The 19,697-nt window shown below is 38.6% G+C and overlaps 1 protein-coding gene across 3 annotated transcripts in view; it reads right to left on the bottom strand.

Annotated features, from left to right (window-relative positions):
• INO80 (INO80 complex ATPase subunit) overlaps positions 1-19,697 on the bottom strand; it is a 120,064-nt gene that overhangs the window by 17,240 nt on the left and 83,127 nt on the right. For all 3 annotated transcript variants that reach the window (XM_061157540.1, XM_061157541.1, XM_061157539.1), the window contains 3 exons: positions 15,544-15,671; positions 6,071-6,165; positions 68-140 (listed from right to left, as the gene is read on the bottom strand). In XM_061157540.1, coding sequence (XP_061013523.1) covers positions 68-140; positions 6,071-6,165; positions 15,544-15,671 — 296 coding nt within the window. The remainder of the gene's footprint in view (positions 1-67; positions 141-6,070; positions 6,166-15,543; positions 15,672-19,697) is intronic.

Below are 19,697 nucleotides of genomic sequence, written 5' to 3'. Positions count from 1 at the left end.
ATCAACCAAACAACATATTTACAGTAGAAAAACTACATATTCAGTATATTTTTAGCTCCTTACTTACGGTATCTGCAGCAGTCAGATTGATACCCAGTCCTCCAGCTCGCGTACTTAGCAGGAACACAAAAATGTCATTCCTGAAGAAGAGGGAGAGGGAGAGATATTTTAAGAGGAAAAACTGAAAAAGAAAACTGGCAAGTGGTAAAAGAGAGGGATCTCTGGACACAGAACAATGTCTAGACCTAGAAAGTTTCGGTTACCCAGATCTGATCCACATTTCTCTGAAGCACTGAAAGGTGTGCTGGGTTGCTAAAATGAAACCATGGCAGTCATCTTCCGATTTGCAGATAAACTTTTGCTGCCCACTAATACTGACTGACAGGCAATTTAATTTAAAATATTTGGCAAATGTAACAGAAAAATATGCCATGGAAGTAGAGACGTCTCTGTAATAGTCAACTGTTTATCGAGTCAAACTATTCCCAGTTCATACCATGGGGAAAAATAAGTCAGTATTTCCTGGTGTTTCCCCAAAGAATCATGACTTTCAATAATCTGGGAACTAATGATCGTAACTCCGAAGGACTCAACTTCATATGAGGAAAGTTAGTCCAGAAAAATGACCCGAAGTCAGGATTAAGACCAAGTTATGACTTCTAAGTATTCAGCTGAATTTAGGATCAATCCATGAAGACAGGCTAAAATTAAAGCACTTTTCTGATGGATGCCAACGCTGCCCTTAACAGAAATGATAAGATATAGTTTTCTCAGTTCCCCTCTACATCCTATATCCTTTTAAAGAAACCAAGGATTACAAATAAATCAGTAGGTGCCCCTGTCACTCATTCAGGCAGTAAATATTCACTGAATATCTTTCAGGAACAAGGGCCATGCCAGATCACAAAGGACAGACTTTGACTATAAGATTTATCTATGTACACACATGCAATCACGGGCTCAGTTCAAGCCCAGTTCTTGCAGATAACACGAATGTATTCAAGACTATCTTGCATTTTCATGTTTCTGTCACCTGAGGTTATTTTCCAGAACATTTCTACAGGAAAGGGACTGCATTATACTGGTGAACAAACTTTACAGCCCTCTAAATCAAGCTGCTGATCCCTTTTCTTCATGACTATAATGAGCAATAAAACTGGAAATTCATTACCAGTGTTATTCAAATTGCAGGTCATACCTATCATTGGTCATGAAATCAGTTTGGTGGGTCTGGTACACATAAATTACAGAAATAAAAAGAACAGACTAGAAAATATTATATCACAGGTCATAAGTATTATTTCTGATTTTCTGACATGGTAGATATACATTAAATCTCAATGTAAGATGAATTTTATTCTGTGGGTTCCAGTTTAAAAGAAAAAAGAAACACACTGACATCAGGATGCTCTCATCCCTTGATGCAGTCCTTCCTTGGTAAAGTCACTTGGCTGCTAAAGGTCTGTTTCCTGCACTATAAAATGAGGATGCTCTGAATATAACTGAAGTGACTAAATGATGACATATCAATGGCAAACATGAATACCAGTGAAGGAACTACTTGAAATAAGTATCCTGGATAGTCCCTAAGTTGGGTAGGTCCCAGTAGAAATCTGTGCATTAACTTGGATTCAATTAAACACAGCTTTCCTAGAGGCAGACATGGATAACAGATCACATTTGGAGGTCTCTTGTAGGGCATGATTCCAAAAGTACTAGATTGTGCTCATTTATCTTTGAATTTTATCATGAAGTCTAGTATTTCATAATTTTATTTGTATGATGTCATCTTTCACAGTTAAATCATAAAGGGCAAACCAGAAAGTTAAAAGGCATCTGCCAGTTTACAAACACATTCTCCCCTAGATATGTGATGATGTAAATGCAAGCTTGATACCTCCTAGCCCATAGGACAATATTTAACCACAATAATGCTTCAAATAAACATTGATGTAGCTTTCCAGGGCCATACTAATCTCTACAGGATAATCTTCACCACTTTGGCCTTAAGAAGACTGCTCAATCCCAAGCATCTCTCTCTCCTGCTCTCGTGGGTACAGAGGCAGGAGTCAGAAGCTTCTCTCCGATATCTGTGTTAGAGCTGATGGAGTCACCTGACAGCTAGGACTTTTTGTTGATATGGGGATGGGGCAAAGGGGTGGGACAAGGTGAGAGACAGAAGGCAGCTGGGATCTATAAAAAGAATATGAGGCAGAAAGATGGGTCATTTCCATAGTCTGCACAGCCAGAGAGATAAGTCCCCAGATGTGGCAATTCTTCACAAACAGGGACTATATACAGAAAAAATACTAGAGAAAGGAATCTAGCTTAAAAAAAATTAGTAACAAAATTTAGAGATATTAATGGTGGAAAATGCTTTTCTGGGAATGTTACCTATGTATTGAGAAGATACCTTTTAGTGATGAGGAGATGGTAAGCAGCAATGTGTGGTTATACTCACTGTAATTTCATCATACTCTAATGGAAAAATAAGGACTATGGGAGTCTTAGATTATTAAAAGTCAAAGCAATTAGTGTCCATCCCGGATCACACTGTTGGATCATATGTAAACCAAAACATCTAAACTGAACTGAGAAGTTCATTTCTACTTAATAAGTCTAGCATTGATAATGTAAATTAATGTTTTGGGAGCTGACTAAAAGGAAGAAAACAGAATCCCAGAAGGCAACATGATAGTTCAGGTGCCCTCTATGGGGCTAAAAAGGAATCTCAACTCAGGGTCTTTATTGGCATGGGCCTTAGAGACCAGGCTTCAGGATGGTCTGTGAAGGAGCCTATGAAATCATGTAGCAAAGACATGCCTAAATCTCACTCTAATTCTTCTTTAGTTTAAGCCACTTTGCACCAAAATACTGAAATAGTGCTAGGCATGTAGCTGACTTTGGGAAAGACTTGCTGATGACTGGAAAAGAGCTAGAATTAAAGACACTGGAGCTTTATACTATCACCAAGAAGGAAAAAATCCACACTACGCTCTTACTTTTTCTCATATTTTCCAGTCACCTGAGTAATCAGGTAATGGTGGTGGGGGGCTGGGGGTCCACTTGGGAAATGTCATGGGAGAGGAGGAAGGGAAGCAAAAGGCCAAGGCACCCCAGAGCAAAGCCCTTGTGAACGGCTTAGTCTAGGATCACGTACTGGTCACATGGTCTAAATGTTGCCCAGTCAGGACATCCTGGCCAACAGTCTTTAGTCTCAGTCAGACTCTTTCCTGGAAGGACCCCTCATAAATCAATCTTGTATGAAGGGAATATAAATGGCTTTTTATAGGAGTTCTTGTTTATTCTGGCTGACTTTTGAGCCACAGGGCTTTCCAGTTGAAAACTACAATTTTTTCTTTTGATGTCTTTTCATTAATAACAATGAAAATATTTGGCAAGGATGCTTTCTTGTTTTCAAAAACACCTGTCTTTTTCTCTATATTGGGTTAGCCTTTCAAATTTATAAGCTGAGAACTTTTAAGTTGAGATCCCATTTGGAGGGATCTGTCTGACAGGCTTCTGATCAGCACAGATACAGTTCAGATTCTATACATGAGAGAGAGATTATTTCCTAGCCATAACCCTAATTCTAATTCGTCTAGCTCATCATGTAAGAAGGGAAGAAGACTTAAGTCTGTTTTTTCATTTCGCCTATTAGATGCAGGTGTTAAAATGACTGTTACTCACATTGAGTCTAAGTAAAACTCATTGCTCCCCAAGTAATTCTTAGTTGCAGAACTTGGACACTCAAGTAAGGTTTTCCAGGAAAGTTTAAAAAACAAGGTATTTACTTAGTAGATCTAGTATAATTTAATGATGAAAATACCCTTCTTTTAAAGCTAAGCTACTGGGATTGCCCAAGTAATCACAAGTAAGAGATTTTAGAAGTAGTAAAATAGATACATCTACTGATTTTTTTTCCCCATGAAATCCCCAGTTTTGGAAATTGGATCAGCTAGAAGAAAAGTTGTAGCTCTACAACTCAGAAGCCCAGGTCAACACATTACAGCTCTGGTTGGTTATCGACATCAGCAGAATTTCCTACAAAGTAATATGAAAATAGGTACAGTCTTAAACACTCATATCCCTTCACTCAGTAATCTCTCTTGTTTGAATCCATACTAAGAAAATAATCTGAAATGATGACAAAGCTTTATAAACAAAGATATTCAACATTTTAACAATAGAAAGATGGTATATCCAATGTAATGGAATATTGGTCATTAAAAATAATGACTATAATGACTTTTTTGATGATATATGAAGATCTTTATGAAATACTGTTAAGTGGAAGAAATGAGGACACACAATTATCTGTACAATATGGTATCAACAACAACATGTAAATATAATTACACACACATATCAAAGACTAGACGGATAAACCAAAATGTTAACAGTGATGAGACTGTAGGTGATTTTTACTTTATCAAATAATCTCAAATTTTCCTCAATAGGGATTTTATATAATACAAAATGGCCACAACTGTTACTCGGAAAAAAAAAAAAAAAAAGCTTTTCTATAAAGGAGATTCTCAAATGTACAATATCAAACATATTAGTTGGGGGGAAAAAACCACAAACAGTGGTAGGTGAAAGACCGATTACTTAATGACTTTTCTTCTAACACATACGCCTGGAGAGAACATAGGCACCCAAGGGAAAACAGTCTATAAGATCTCACATTTAAGATTCTCGTCAGTTGGAGCTCTGAATGTTGGACTGGATAAGGACATAGTGAAATGTGTTTCATTTGATTTCAAAATCAAAAAAATATAAAGATCAGCTGGTAAACTTTTTCTGGGGTGAGGGGAGGCACAAGACAATATGCAGTGCTAGGAAGCACTACTATGCTTATACATGTCTCACTTAAATGATCAATTGACAAACTGGCCAAAAGCTTCTGCTAGGTAATAAACTAAAACAGGTCCAGAGAAGTTCTTCCCCTCCACTGTTGGTCAGACAGGCACCTGAATTCAGAAGCAGTTTCAACTCAGGAGTTACTGGTCTGAGTATGCACTGTAAACTAAAACATCAGGACGCACCTCCTTACCCATGCTGTATTACAAAGGACTGTGCAATAGCAAAATTCTCAGAGGGCATGCATGCTATGTTGAATTACAGATTTGTTCTATGTTGAAATAAAACATGCTTTAAAACTGAAATAAAAGAAATTTAAAAATTATAACCTAAATACAAGTGGCTATGTGCTTAATTTTCTTACCAAGAATTCAAAAGCTGAATAGTAACAGACTACACAATTAAAGGCCAAAAATTCAGAATTGTTCTGACTTACAGAACATTAAGACCTAGTCTATTCCTTAGTTCTCAAGGAAAATTAAAGGTTGAGTTCAAGAGACCTGTCACTAGTACAGCCTGGCTTTCTCCTTGGAGAGAGCAGTAACTAGACCCTGCTTATTACAACGAGAACCTGCACTTAGGATAATTATGGCCCTGTAGGCCATCAGCATCCAGCAGGCAGTATTTGAAACTTCACAGGCTCATTATCAGGTAGGACAGGTACTGTAACTGAGAGCTGCCAGATGAACAGACTGCACACTATTGCAATCTGTCAGAGTGCACTGCACCACTACAATATTAGGGGCAAAGCAGGAGAAAAGAAGGTTTTTTTCTTTAAGCTTACACAAAATGAAATAGGTAAGCAAAACAAAATGAATACCAACTGTAAGTCAATACTCAGAGATAGCCACTGTTAACATTTATGAATACAGCCTTGTGGACTTTTTTTTTAAACATACATATTATTCACATAAGAAGGATCCTGGTTCATTCTCAGAAATTATTTCTTTTATTGCCCAAAGAAACAGGCACTGATTCAGTAAGAAAGAATATTTAGAATACTGAACTTACCAACTATTCATTTCCTCTCTCTCTCACAGCCACCCAGATCTGAACCATTATAAGCAGATTGAGCTACCTCTTAAAATGGCAGGAACTGTATCATGATTGCTTAACAATCTGAGATGTACTGGTATTGCTTTGAAAGTCACCATCTCAACTAGAGGAAAAATCAAATGACAATTTTTGTAATTTCTATTAACATTACCTGGTTTGAAAATCAGCAACCATGTCCCGTCTCTCTGAGATCTTAGAGGAGCCATCAAGCCTCATGTAGGTATGCTTCCTGTAAACCATATATTCCTGTCAATCAGAGCAAAAAGATATAATAAGCTTGATGCAAATTATTGCATTCTAATTCTCACAAGGATCTACCCACCTTATCCATGGGGGGTAAGTCATTCTATCCAGAATGAAGACAAAGCAATCTCAAAAGTATAGGAATTTGATTTGTAAATAAGCTTACTATCAGCATGTAAAACCAGAGGGTACCCTGAAGATTACAACCACTCTCAATTTCAACTTAGACTAATCTTATTCCTGCAGACTTTTGTAGATTTTGTGAAAAAACAAACAAGCGAAACAAAATAAAATCTCTAAACCAAAATGGCTTTTCAGTCACCAACCAGATGCCTCTCACGGCTATGGAATATCTGGTTTTCTTTCAGGAAGGAGCACTCACCCCAGTGGGTTTCTCTCCAGCAAATTCTTGCTGACCAAAGTCCTTGAATTTATAACCTAAGCTCCCTTCTCTCAGCACAGCATGCATTACTGTTAAGGGAGACCTAAGCAACAAGGTAACTTTCCATGGCTGAGAATGTTCTTAGTGTCATTTCTAAGAAGAATTACAACTTTTAAGAATGGAGAAGGTATTTCAAGAGATGTAATGGAGGGAATATATATTCATTCTTGGAAGCTGCAATTCTTCTTACAGATGACGTAATGACTTCCTCTTTCTTTATCCAATCATATGGATTGCATTTCAAAAAGTGCACTCATTGAGGGACTAGTATCAAAAGCTAATATAGCTGCTGATTTATAACAAACACCATGAAACAGTTTTTTTCGGTTCAAAAAAACTTTTTTCCTATTGAAAAAGACTAATCATTTCTACATTTGGGAGCTATATGTGCTAAATAACTTTCTGTGGTCAAATGCTCTTTTATTGTAATACTCTCATTATGCAGCTCTTATACCTGGCTGGGTATTTCAGTATGCAAGGTTGTTACATAGTCTGGTATGGCTGGTGTAGTGTACGCAGCAGCAGTCCTAGAGCAAGCTGCTAAGTATGTATTTTTTCTTCTTTTTTTCACTATTTGTTTCTGTCTCCAGGGGATTCTTTAAGGGCTTTGGTAATCAAAGAGGGGCAGAAAATATTCAGTCAAAGCAAGTTTCACATTTAGTGGTATAACCCTATAATGGGAATGGGTTAATGGCAAAAGAGTAGTAGGGGATGTATGGATAAGGAAGAATTCAGAAAAGAAGATGAAAAATAACAGCATGACGATGGTCTTTAGAGGCTCACTATACCTGAGCCTCTATTCCATCAGATGTGGCCATCCAGAACAACAAAATATCTAGATTATAGAGAGGGAGGCCACAGATTTGAATTTTAACCCAAAAGCGGACTTCCTGCATAGGCACTCTTTTGCCTTTACACAGCAGTGATGAATGAATCTTCCTGGAGATCTTGCTATACACATCATTTATATATCAAGGTCAGAACACCACCAGAAATATTAATCCTAGACCATAACCAAGCCAACACTGATTATAGACAGCTTGTTACTGAGGCAACGGAAGTGAATCCTTCCCATTTGCTGCTTTAAGCCTCTGCTCTCACCCAGGGGAATAGTGGCATTTCAGAAGGCTTAGCTGAGTCTAGATCCTATTTCAGTAAATAGCTTCAAAACAAGTACATGGACATGGAAACAGCAATTAAAAGCAGAATAGAGGAATAGCTATATTCTCACACTACAGAAAGACATCTAAAAGGCTGAGCTAAAAAAGCAACTCAATATTTCTTTCATTCACAAATTTTGGCTTGTGAGCTAGAAACCCCCAAACTACCTAGTTTGTGAGCTAGGTAGCCGCAAAGCTACCTCAGACATCTCTCTAGAACTCTAGGCTGTTTGAAAAAGATACTTAATTTAATCAAATATTCATCTGGAAAGAAAAGCCTTATTTTTTCCAATCATTAATTTCAAGAACTGCTCCATCCTTAGTCTAGTTCCCCTATAATCCTAAAAACATCTAATGATTTAATATAAAATTCAAGTTTTTAAAAATATAAAAAGATGAATTCTATCAACAAATAATTTGATAGTAGTCACAGAACTTTTGAAAATTTAAAAATCTATTTTAAAAAAACCCAGAGTATTGTAAAGCAATTACTTGCCAATTAAAAATCTATCCCCACTTAACAATCTCTATATCAAAAGGTTTTCTAAGATCCATCTTAAGTGCCTTGGTTAATATATTCTCTTCAAAGCCAGTAGCTAAGAATTGGTTAATTAGTAACTCTTTTCTGAGTTTTGCAGTTAAATATCTTTTAAAGATGGCACAGGATTCCCATTCACCCCTCAATCCTCTGTAATTCACCCCCATGCCTGAGGACCACAGCTGGATGATTACCACTTGCTGGATGACTTTACTGTGTTGTATAGGAACCAAGCCATGTTAGCAGTCCAGCACTAAGAACTTTTGTGACAGAAAGGCCAACCACTACCCAGTTCTTCCTGACATTTGGCACTGTGGAGAAACCAAGGGCATTCTCTCACTCAAGTCTACTTGGGTTATTTAGGAAAGTCTAAAAAAATGATCCATCAGTATGACTGAATTTCTTGGAACCTTGTAAACCAAGAATTCCTATTTAGCCTCCAACTAATAAAAATAAATGGAAAAAAAAATAATAAATAAATTAAAAAAAAATAAATAAAAGTAAAAGCAGCAAAGAGAGGCACTTCTCTGGCAGTCCAGTGATTAAGACTCTGCACTTTCTGTGTAGGGGGTGAGGGTTCAATCCATGATCAGAGAACTAAGATCCCACATGCTGTGCTGCCCGCCCCCCCCAAAAAAAGCAGCAAAGAGAAGACAGAAACCAAATGTAGACCTTCCTCTCCCAAAAGTCTCATAATTCAGTACTCTCCCCTAATTAAACAAATATGAACACCAGTATTCTCAAGTGGATCAATAACCACCAACCAAAGTAAGCTCTAATTCTCCTTGAATTAATAAAATACAAATTATGGCTTTTAACATTTAGGAAGTCTTTAGACCTATATAGTTCTAGTAGATACTATTTTTAAAAATTACTGAAGAAGGCAAAGGGGTTATAGACAAGAGGTACTCCTGCCATCTGAGGACTGACTTTCAACCAGGATTAAAATTCCTGGGTCCCACTCCAGGAATTCTGACTCTGTAGGTCTGAATTAGGGCATAGACTGGTTTATTTTTTAAAAGTTCCAAAGATGCCTGCTGATATAAAACATCCAAAGATATTATATCCAGAGCTGAGAACAACTACTCCAGAGAGAAGGCAGGGCAGGGTCCCTTAGAATCATGCTATCTCAGCATGCCCCTCAGATGAGCAACACATGAAGTGTGTCAGAAATGCAGAACTGAGGGGCATACCCCATATATCCAATAAATCAGAATTTGCATTTAACAGGTGTGACTTGTAAGTATATCCACACTGTTACAGAACATACCCTTATGCTATTTCTAAGGCACTGGAACACTTTTTTCAAGAAAAATCTTATATGGAACCCCTCTAATATAAAATAGATTAAAGAAAATTTACTATTCTAGTTAACAAAGAAGGGTATGGAGTCCAGGGCCCTACCTATTTAATGTCTACACTTTAAAAGTCTCCTTTCCTGTATCCAACCTTATCTGTTGGAAAACCACTTTCTTAGAAAACAAATTGAGAGGACAGGTCTGTTCTGGAACACATTCCTAAGTCCTACTTTTTAAGCAGAAGCATGTAAACAGAGGTATCAGCAAAACTCAAAATAATTTCAGAAATGCCTCTCAATCCTTTAAAGTACACTAAATAAAAGCAAACATTCACACCAGCGATGTAATACAAAGGGTCTAGGTTCACCTTGAAGTAGTAGAGATAACGATGATGGTTTGCATTTACTGAACATTCACTAAATAACAATCACTATTCTGTGTATTTTACTTGGTGTTACTTATCCAGAAAGGCTCTTTCAGATAGGTGTTACTACTGTCAATCCCATATTTAAAAAAGAGACACAGAATTACAGAACAGACTTTTGAACTCTGTGGGAGAAGGTGAGGGTGGGATGTTTCAAAAGAACAGCATCTATACTATCTATGGTGAAACAGATCACCAGCCCAGGTGGGATGCATGAGACAAGTGCTCGGGCCTGGTGCACTGGGAAGACCCAGAGGAATCGGGTGGAGAGGGAGGTGGGAGGGGGGATCGGGATGATACGTGTAAATCTATGGCTGATTCATATCAATGTATGACAAAACCCACTGAAATGCTGTGAAGTAATTAGCCTCCAACTAATAAAAAAAAAGTAAATAAATAAAATAAAAAGTTAAAAAAAAAAAATCCCAAATTTAACAGATGCTAAGTAAGATCTCTAAAGTGACACAGGCAGTGGGTACTGCAGCTAGGATGAGAATTCAAGCAGAGTGGATCCAGAGCTTTTAGCTTAATCCTTCCACCTGCTGCTTCCAGACAGAAGAGAAGCTCATCACCACTAGAGGAAAAGAGGGGGCGGGAAAAGCCTCATAATGCTCTGTGTAACTCTCATCCATCATCAACATAAAGAGTTAACTGGGCACTTGAAAAAATAAAGGCAAATGTTTACATTTCCCTACAACAAACCTTCCATTCTGAGACTTCTTTTTTATTTCAAAGTTGTCTCTGGTGTTCATTTTAACCCAATTTCACTGTCATAAAACAATGTGAAGGAAAGTTAGTATGATCCACAAACCCGCAGACCTAGTGTAACTTTATTTTTCTATACATGACCCCTCCCATCTTTGAGGTATATCACTAGCAAAAAGTGAGACGTCTCTCAATGTCTACAGTTTCTCTCTTGTCCAAGCAAACCGCACCAAGTGAGTGAAATATGGCAGTTATCCTTCCTTTATCTAATACAAAGCCTTATGGAGCAAGACCTGATCACAAGGCACTGAAGGGCCCATCATAATCTGCTTTCACCCTACTTGTTATTCCCCTTTCTTCTATACCATATGCTCCAGTCACACTGAACTAACCCCCCCTTTCCCAACGCACACAATGTCACGTACCCTCCAACCTCCATGCCTTTTTACATGTGGCTTCCTTAGTCTGAAAATGCCTTTCTTCCTCATGGTTGAAATTCTATTTAAGTTTGGTTTTATGTCATTTTATGTGAAGCCTTCCTGAAGTGACCAAGTTAGAAATAAATGTATCCCTCCTGCTATCTTCAGCTCTGTTCATGCTTTATTTTTGGCATTAGTACCAGGATACACCATACTTTGTGTGGTATACTATATATATAAATTCTTCACTTGACACATCTCTTGAAGTCAAAGACCACATTTAACTGGTGTTTACCTCTGCCTGGCACAACACCTCCCTCATAAAAAGAAATGGCATGAAAAAGAAATGAACTAAACAGAAAAAATACAGTGTGGCTGCAAACACAAATATCCTTCTATCATTTCTAAGACCTAATGAAAATGCTAGTTTACAGTGACCTCAATTTGCTTTTCATTCCATGGAGCAGTTACAAAATATTCAGTTTCACTGTATGTTCAGAACCATAGCTCCCAAAGGTTATTTGGAGTTCTAAGAAAATCAGCCCATAAATGATAGAATGTCTGTTTGGGATGAATCCTTCCCCAGTGAGGTACTTGCTGACTAGGCAACTTATACGACCCAGTGTCTCAAATATCATCATTAGCTATGGATTATCTGGATTTAATTCTGGTTATTTTCATATATTGGTACAGTGCAAGATTTGTCTGGGTTTCAGTACTTAACAATCACAACACATACAGCACCAGTTGGCTGACCCTTTCCAAGTACTCCTGTATTGAATAGAAAATATTGAGACTTATTTCCTTAAACTACAGACTCAGATGCTTGATGCAATAGGAATGAATCTCAAAAGAGATGATGCAGAGATAACATAAGTCATCTGTAGTGAGTTAAAGCTCTCTGCAAGTACTAAACTATGGGGAGTGAAGGGGAGTGTCGCAAATCAGGGTAAAATGGTGGTGGTGGGGAAAGTTCTGACATCCAGCTGGATGCCATCACCCCAACTGGACAAGCGCTATGCCTGTGTCCACAGTGGCCACATCAGCCAAGATCTTATATTTGACTTGGTAATATAAAATAAACCGATAACATAACATTTAGTGACCTGCCATACCTTCCTCTATTTATGTCCTAACTTCTACCCATGACACACTAGAAGTTCTTGGCCCTGGAAGTTACTTTCCTTTTTAAATCCCTTATCCAGAAATACTATTTGGATACCATGGGAAAAGATAAAATATTTCTGAAAACAGAATTCTATTTGGAAGATCTGATACATTTACTAGAAATTTAAATTAAAATCAGATTTTTGCCCAAGAGAAGGAGGCTATCAATCACTTTAGAAAATACTGAGTAAGTACTAAGTGCCTTGATCTAGTATTTTTCACAAAATGGAAAGCTGGCCATATAAAAGTGTGTGAATTTTTACTATCTTTTAGTTCTTCTGAATCCCAGAAACAAACACAGAGCCACGGTTAAAGCACAGAACAAAAAACCCAAAAAGGCTGTTGGGTAAAAGAGATGCTAACGTACTCCACAGCTACACAGCAGAACGTCAACAGCCCCATTTTAGCTCTAATTTCTGCTCTAGTTAAGTTTTTCTTCCCTCTTTGATATACAAGATGCAAGATGTCCAGGGAAAAAGACAATCCTGAAAACTTTTTTTTTACTCTAAAAAGTACAAACAAGTAAACAAAACCACAACACCGTGAGTATGAAGCCTCAAGGCCAAGGTGAAGGTATTTTTTTCTTTTTAATACTTGGACATGTTTTAAAGTGGAATATGGCTCTATAAAAGCTTACCGTGAAAGCTTCCATCATCAAAGTGACTGAAAAACCCATAATACTCTGAAAAGAATGAAAAATAAACCTAATCCTGTACTGTCCCAAGATCCACAACACATTTACACTTCTATGAATGATTAGACATGTATTAAACACTGTGGACACTGTAATTCTATGCCCACAAAATAAATTTGGAGGACTAACCTCTTGAAATACAAAATGTGATTCATTTGAGTAAACAGAATTAAAACAAATAAACAGACTGAAAAAGAAACTTTTAATGCTGAAGGAAAATAGTACAGTAGTAATAGGAACAGTATAGTGGTAAGGAAACTAGACAACAGTTCCACTTTAATTTTTCAGTACGAACAGTTGCAAAACTCGCTGGCTTCAGCATCCTAGATGCATGTTATACACATGGCTAAAGAATGTTAGCAGTTGTGAAATTCAGGCTTTGAATTGGCATTTCCCTAATTTATAATTCCCCACAGAGTGATGCAACTACGTTTAGAGAAGGTTCTCAAGCTGCCAGTATTTGCTAAGCCTACCCACACAGTCCATCATCCCCTCTAAACATCCTGCTGGATCAGAGGCAGAGGGACCCTGGTGAGTAGGGTTTAGAGCACTCATCCTGAACAACACTCATCTTAATATATCTTGAATTACTTATCTTAGTTATAAGTAATATTTATGAATACCTAGAAATGTGCAATATACAGAATAAGGGACTAAAATGCAGGACTCTGTCAAACTTAACCTACCCACATTCACCTTCATCTACCACAGCTAGCTTATTTTTTGGTGGCAGTCCCTTTTTCCTGGAATGTCCCTTTAATGTGAACCAGCTTTTAAGACTTTATAACATATTGATATAGCCTTGGGGAAACAAGATTACTGACTCCCTCACAAAATCCTTAGCATATTGCTTTTTTCTATAATTCTAATCAGTGAAACATTACTACTTCATCTATACTTTCCTGACTCTTCAGGAAAAGGCAAGAACATTTTATCTAAAAAAAGTCCCACTGAAGGAAAGTTACTCATATTGTTTTGGCATCATTTAGTTTGAGTAGAATATTAAGGATTCAGGCACAGACTTTCAGAACAAACGTATGGATACCAAGGGGGAAAGGGAGGGGAGTGGGAGGAACTGGGAGCCTGGGGCTGACACAGACACACTACTGATACTATACACCAGACAGATAAGTCATGAGGGCACACTGTACAGCACAGGGGACTCTACTTACAGCACTGTGGTGACTTTACAGGGGAGGAAGTCCAGAAGGGAGGGGATATATGCATATGTGGGACTGACTCATTTTGTTGTATAGCAGAAACTATCACAGCATTGTAAAGTAACTATACTCTGATAAAAATTAATTAAAAAAAAAAAAAGAAATAGATGACCTACTCACAATACAAACCAGAAACTTTTGCTTGTTGACAGCATTCTAGAGGCTAAATACTTTTTATTAAACATAAAACTCAGTGATTAAACTGACCTTGAATATCATTTGTTATGTCTCTTGCTAAAAGAAGTTGCCTGCTTATGTAAGAACCTGTCACCGAATTCAGATAAACTCACTGTAACATTCAGTGAGCCAGCCTTGGCTTCTGAAGAACCTAAAATTCTTCCTATTGCTACCCTTCTTTCCTTCTGTATTAATAGAATCTCTAACTCTTATTTCTAGATAGGGATAATCATGGTCCAGTTTCTACTTATTTACTACCAACTAGTCTCTGGAGTAGCAGGGTTAAAATTTAAAGCCTTAGGTAGTTAAAACACATGAAAAAAACATGAGAATATTTATACACTACTGACATCCAGGTGCTTTAGTCTCTTGATGGATGATTTTCCAAATTTTTTGCACTAAAGACTTACACTAATGGTCTGTGATGATTATCCTCATTTTCACTCCTCTGTTTATATGTCCATGACTTTCTCTCCCTCAAATAATAAGCCATTACCTCAGCAACAAGAAAGCAAAGCAAATGTCAACCCAGAGGTAACAAAAGAAACAAAACCTGTCCTGCAAAATAAGACAGAGCTATATCTCTCACCATAATCCAATGGTTGCCAACTTTGGTTATATATTAGAAGCACCTTGGGAGCTTTTAAATATCCTGATGCCTAGGCTTTGTTTCTAACTTTTTATATAAGAATCTCTGAGGATGGGACCAGACATTCATATTTGTTAAAGCTCCCCCCAAAAAACTGCAAAATGTCATCAGGTTGAGAACTACTACACTAGTTCAGGTAGAACAGCTGCTCTCTAATAGAGAACTAATTCCAAATTTTGTTTTCCATACAGAATTTCTGAGGACTTTTCAAGAAATTCCTAGGCTCTGATCTACTTGAAAATTAGGGAATTTCTTCCCTAGTAAAGGGAGGGAAGAGGGGATTCTATTTCACTGCTATAAAGAAGGAGGAAGAAGTCCTTTACATACATTCATCTCTGCCAGGAGTTGCTTCCTCTGCCTTTACAGATGGTAAAAGCATGAAGACAAGTTTGGTGTTTCCATTAAGCAGCACTGACGTTAACCATACACATCTGATTCTTGCAAGTTAAATGCCAAAGTGTCCTAGTCCCCACAATTCTTTCTCCTACCTCCAGCAGGTCTATCATCCTGGTCATCTGGGAGTAGATAAGGACCCTATGTCCTTGAGACTTGAGCCGAGTCAGCAGGACATCAAGGGCATACAGCTTTCCACTGTCAGTGATGAGGCTCTCCTTGCCTAGGGAGAAGAAAAGGGGGAAGTAGAAAATTGTATTTAATTGAAGCAGCAAAATCACTCACTGCAAAGCTGTATGCAGCCAAAATTACTACAACCAGGATGCTTGTCCATCAGGAGAGCAGGAAAGTACTCTAGAGAAGAATGCAAAGTGCTTTAAAATCATATGCAGTAGTGCTCTGGGAAGAAACATCTTGAAGGAGGGAGGGAGGTCCCTTCCCATCTGACAGTTCCCAATAAGACATTTGCTAAGCAGCTAAGGTACCTGAAAATTTTCCTGTTCCACATTCTTTTTCAAGAGAGAGCACGTAATATTGACATCTAAGAGTAACATCCATGCCATACCTGCTGTAAGTGACCTGAGAAATCTGTTTTTCCTTTGTTCATCCTATCTCTAGGTATCTCTTTCTGCTAGTTCTATGGCTAAATTAAGGTTTACCTCCTGAAGGCATGAGAATGTAGAGAAACAAGGGCTGCTCTTCAGTTCAGTTCAGTTCAGTCGTGTCTGACTCTGTAACCCCATGGACTGCAGCACACCAGGATGCCCTGTCCATCACCAAGTCCCGGAGCTTGCTCAAACTCATGTCCATTGAGTCAGTGATGCCATCCAATCACCTCATCCTCTGTCATCCCCTTCTCCTCCTGCCTTCAATCCTTCCCGGCATCAGGGTCTTTTCCAATGAGTTGGCTCTTTGCATCAGGTGGCCAAAGTATTGGAGCTTCAGCTTCAGCATCAGTCCTTCCAATGAATATTCAGGACTGACTTCCTTTAGGATCCACTGGTTTGATCTCTCGCAGTCCAAGGGACTCTCAACACCACAGTTCAAAAGCATCAATTTTTCATCACTCAGCTTTCTTTACGGTCCAACTCTCACATCCATACGTGACTACTGGAAAAACCATAGCTTTGACTAGATGGACCTTTGTCGGCAAAGTAATGTCTATGCTGTCTAGGTTGGTCATAGCTTTCCTTCCAAGGAGCTGCAGTCACCATCTGCAGTGATTTTGGAGCCCAAGAAAGTAAAGCTCTTACCTGCCCCTAAAGACACTTAAACACCAAGAAATACACTAAAAAACAAAACAAAAAAAGAAAAAAACACTCTCTTTTGGATGATTTCAAATAGGTTGGCTGGTAAATATTATTATCCTAAGCTGTAATTTAATAAAGGCACTAGGGCTTATTCAGCTTTTTCAGAAAGACTTCGGGTTTCTGTGAAATGGAAGCTGCTCTCACTCACTAATTTGTGCCTTTCTCCTTCCTCCTCCCATTAAAAAAAAAAAAAAAAGGCATTTCAGCCAGAGATCTTTAGAGAACACTTAACTCAGAAATTTTCATCTTATCCATTCAGTATCATTCAACTCCCATCACATTTCAGGAAGTAGAGTTTCCTGTTTGCAGACTGGTCCATAAACATGCCCTGAACAATTGCTGATGTTAGGAGCGGAAGAGATGAAACTTAGGGGAATGAGAGAGTTAAGAGTATATTTGGAAGTGGTTGTGGGACATAAGAAGGGAGACAGAACGGCTAGAAATATCACATACACAACTACTAAAAAAGTAAAACAAGAAAACTGTTAAGAAAAACATACTGTCTACTTTTAGTTTCCAGGCTTGAACCCATGGTTTTTTTCCTCTGAACTACAGAAGCTGACTGTTGAGAGCAATCCAAAAATTTTCAATGGTCATTTCTCTGTTCTCGCCACTATCTGCCAAGTGCACAACTGATTGTATAAACTGAATGAGAACGGATGTGCTGACAGCATCACAACAAATCATCAGCCACTCTGTTTTTGCTACAAAGCCACAGGTCCTGGATGTTTACTCCTCTGCACTACAGCCTGCCTTTTCCCACCTTCGGAACACTGCCAGGCCCCATTTCTCTCCCTACCCCCACTCCCTGACGCTGTGGCACACACCTTTGTTCAGTCTCTTTGTTTGGTCCTGTTTAGATTATTGAAATGCTCTCCTTTTTGTTGGTCTCCTGACCAACACAATCAAATGGCTGCAGCTGGGACAGAACCGACTGCTAAGCCCTCTTGCTGGCACCAGACAAGGAGGCCTGTATGAGTTCCCGGTCTGATCAGGCAGGCAACGCTTTCATAACAACTCCAAGGGTTTCTCCTTGTCACAATTACCCTTCTCTTTTAATTGGGTTCCCTGGGGTCCCTCAATTTTGATAGCTCCTAAACATTCCCCACAGAGGTACCAATCAGCTTCAGACAATAAGTTTCCTTGTTTCTCATTAAAAGCACAGGAAGGGGAAAAAAAAAGAAACCCATATATTTTTCAGTCACTGAGTAAGAGCGGGCAAGCTAAGAGCATCAGATTTCTGCAGCTTGCTTATCTCCTCTTTCCACTCGCATATACTCCCTCAAGACAAATATTTAAGCATATACAAATCTGTCTTGTGTGTGAATTTTGAGAAGTTCCAATTCATCTCAAAATCACGATTTGATGATTTTCACACATTCCTGCTTCTCACATCTACTTTACTTTGCTAAGCAGAACGCACCAATGCTAGGATTAGGAAAACTCAAAGATGAAGCTGTACGTACACTTAGAAGAGAACTCTGATGAACCTAAAAGAAGCAAGAAGCTGTACCTACTTTTAGCTTGTTACTGCTTAGGCGGGGGAGATGGAAGTGGATGGACTGATTTCTTTGGACTTGCCTGAAGGAAAAGATCTAAGAAGAAAGTGACCAGCAACACCCTTAAAACACTTAAGCAGAAAAAAAGTTTTCTTCCATGGCATACACCAGTGCCTTCTGGGCCTGACATCCATTACCCAATTTTCAGGAGCTACCAAAGTTGCCCTGGACAACAGCACCACCTGTAGCTAAGCAGGGCATCGAGTTAAGAAGAGCGCAATTGCCAAGAAATTAGGCTGATTCTACGAAGTCAAACCTGGGCCCAGCCCCTTCTTTAAAACAGAAGTTCAAAAAATGGTGGAATGAACAGACCTACGCTACCATCTTGCAATCCTTCCTACAATCCTGCAATGCAACCTTATAGTATTTTCACTTAGACACAAGCTCTTACTGACCACAGTATAAGATGCTGGCTCACTGACAAAATGAATGTATCAATGGCAGTAAAATTAGGATAACAGATAAAAGACAATCTCCTTTTTCCAAGGAGAGGAGACTTTTGAAGGGACTGTACATACTTCTCTTGGTGAAACACAGAGACACATTTGAGGTGTGAAATCCAGGAGATTTTTGCTCAGTCTTGCAAGGAATATAATGAAACCAACTCTTCCCAGGGAAACAGAAAATGTAAAAGTATAGAGGAAAGAGAGATAAAATACAGGTTCCACTGACCCCCTCCACCCCCCACTGCCCTGCCCAGCCAGTCTACTGAGCACAATGGGGTCAGTGAGGAGCTGGTTGGTTCTCACAGTAAACAGCCAGTGAGGCTGGTGCTTTTTATCGATGCGAAAAGAACTCAGACACTTCCTGCTATTTAAACAAGGTCCATTTTTCTTTCAAAGAACAGGAAAAGCCACAAGAGATTCCCACAGCGCCAGCAATAAGCCTTCTCCTTGTGTACTGGGAACTTGGGAGTCAGAATGAAGAAGGGAGAAAGAAGAAATAGGGTGTTATCTTGCTTCTTTCAACACCTGTGACCGTCTTCTGCCTGGGACCCTGTGGTTTCCAAACCTGCTGGATTCTATTCCTCTATTCCTACTACCATCCAGGCCTGTTTTACACCTGAGCTTCCCCTTATTTTCCAACAATAGACCAGCACCCACTGTTTTCATCTAATTTAAGTCAGATATGAAGTCATATAAATATTGCTTTTGTATACACAAAATGGTATCTTCCAGTTCAAAGCACCCCGAAAGCAACTAACAGACTGACCCAAAGTCCCTCAACACTTGACAAAGTTAACATTAAATGGAAAAGCCAGGCCTTAAAGCCTAGAACGCAGTTACCTATTAGAAACAGCAGAACCTCTCTTTTGAACACTTAACTCTAGTTTACTTCCTTCATATGCCTGTAAGACGAACACAATCAAAGTGGCAGAGA

Source organism: Dama dama, chromosome 12 (genome assembly GCF_033118175.1).
Source record: "Dama dama isolate Ldn47 chromosome 12, ASM3311817v1, whole genome shotgun sequence".
In the NCBI taxonomy this organism is placed as follows: domain Eukaryota; kingdom Metazoa; phylum Chordata; class Mammalia; order Artiodactyla; family Cervidae; genus Dama; species Dama dama.
This window is presented reverse-complemented; position numbering and strand designations above follow the sequence as displayed.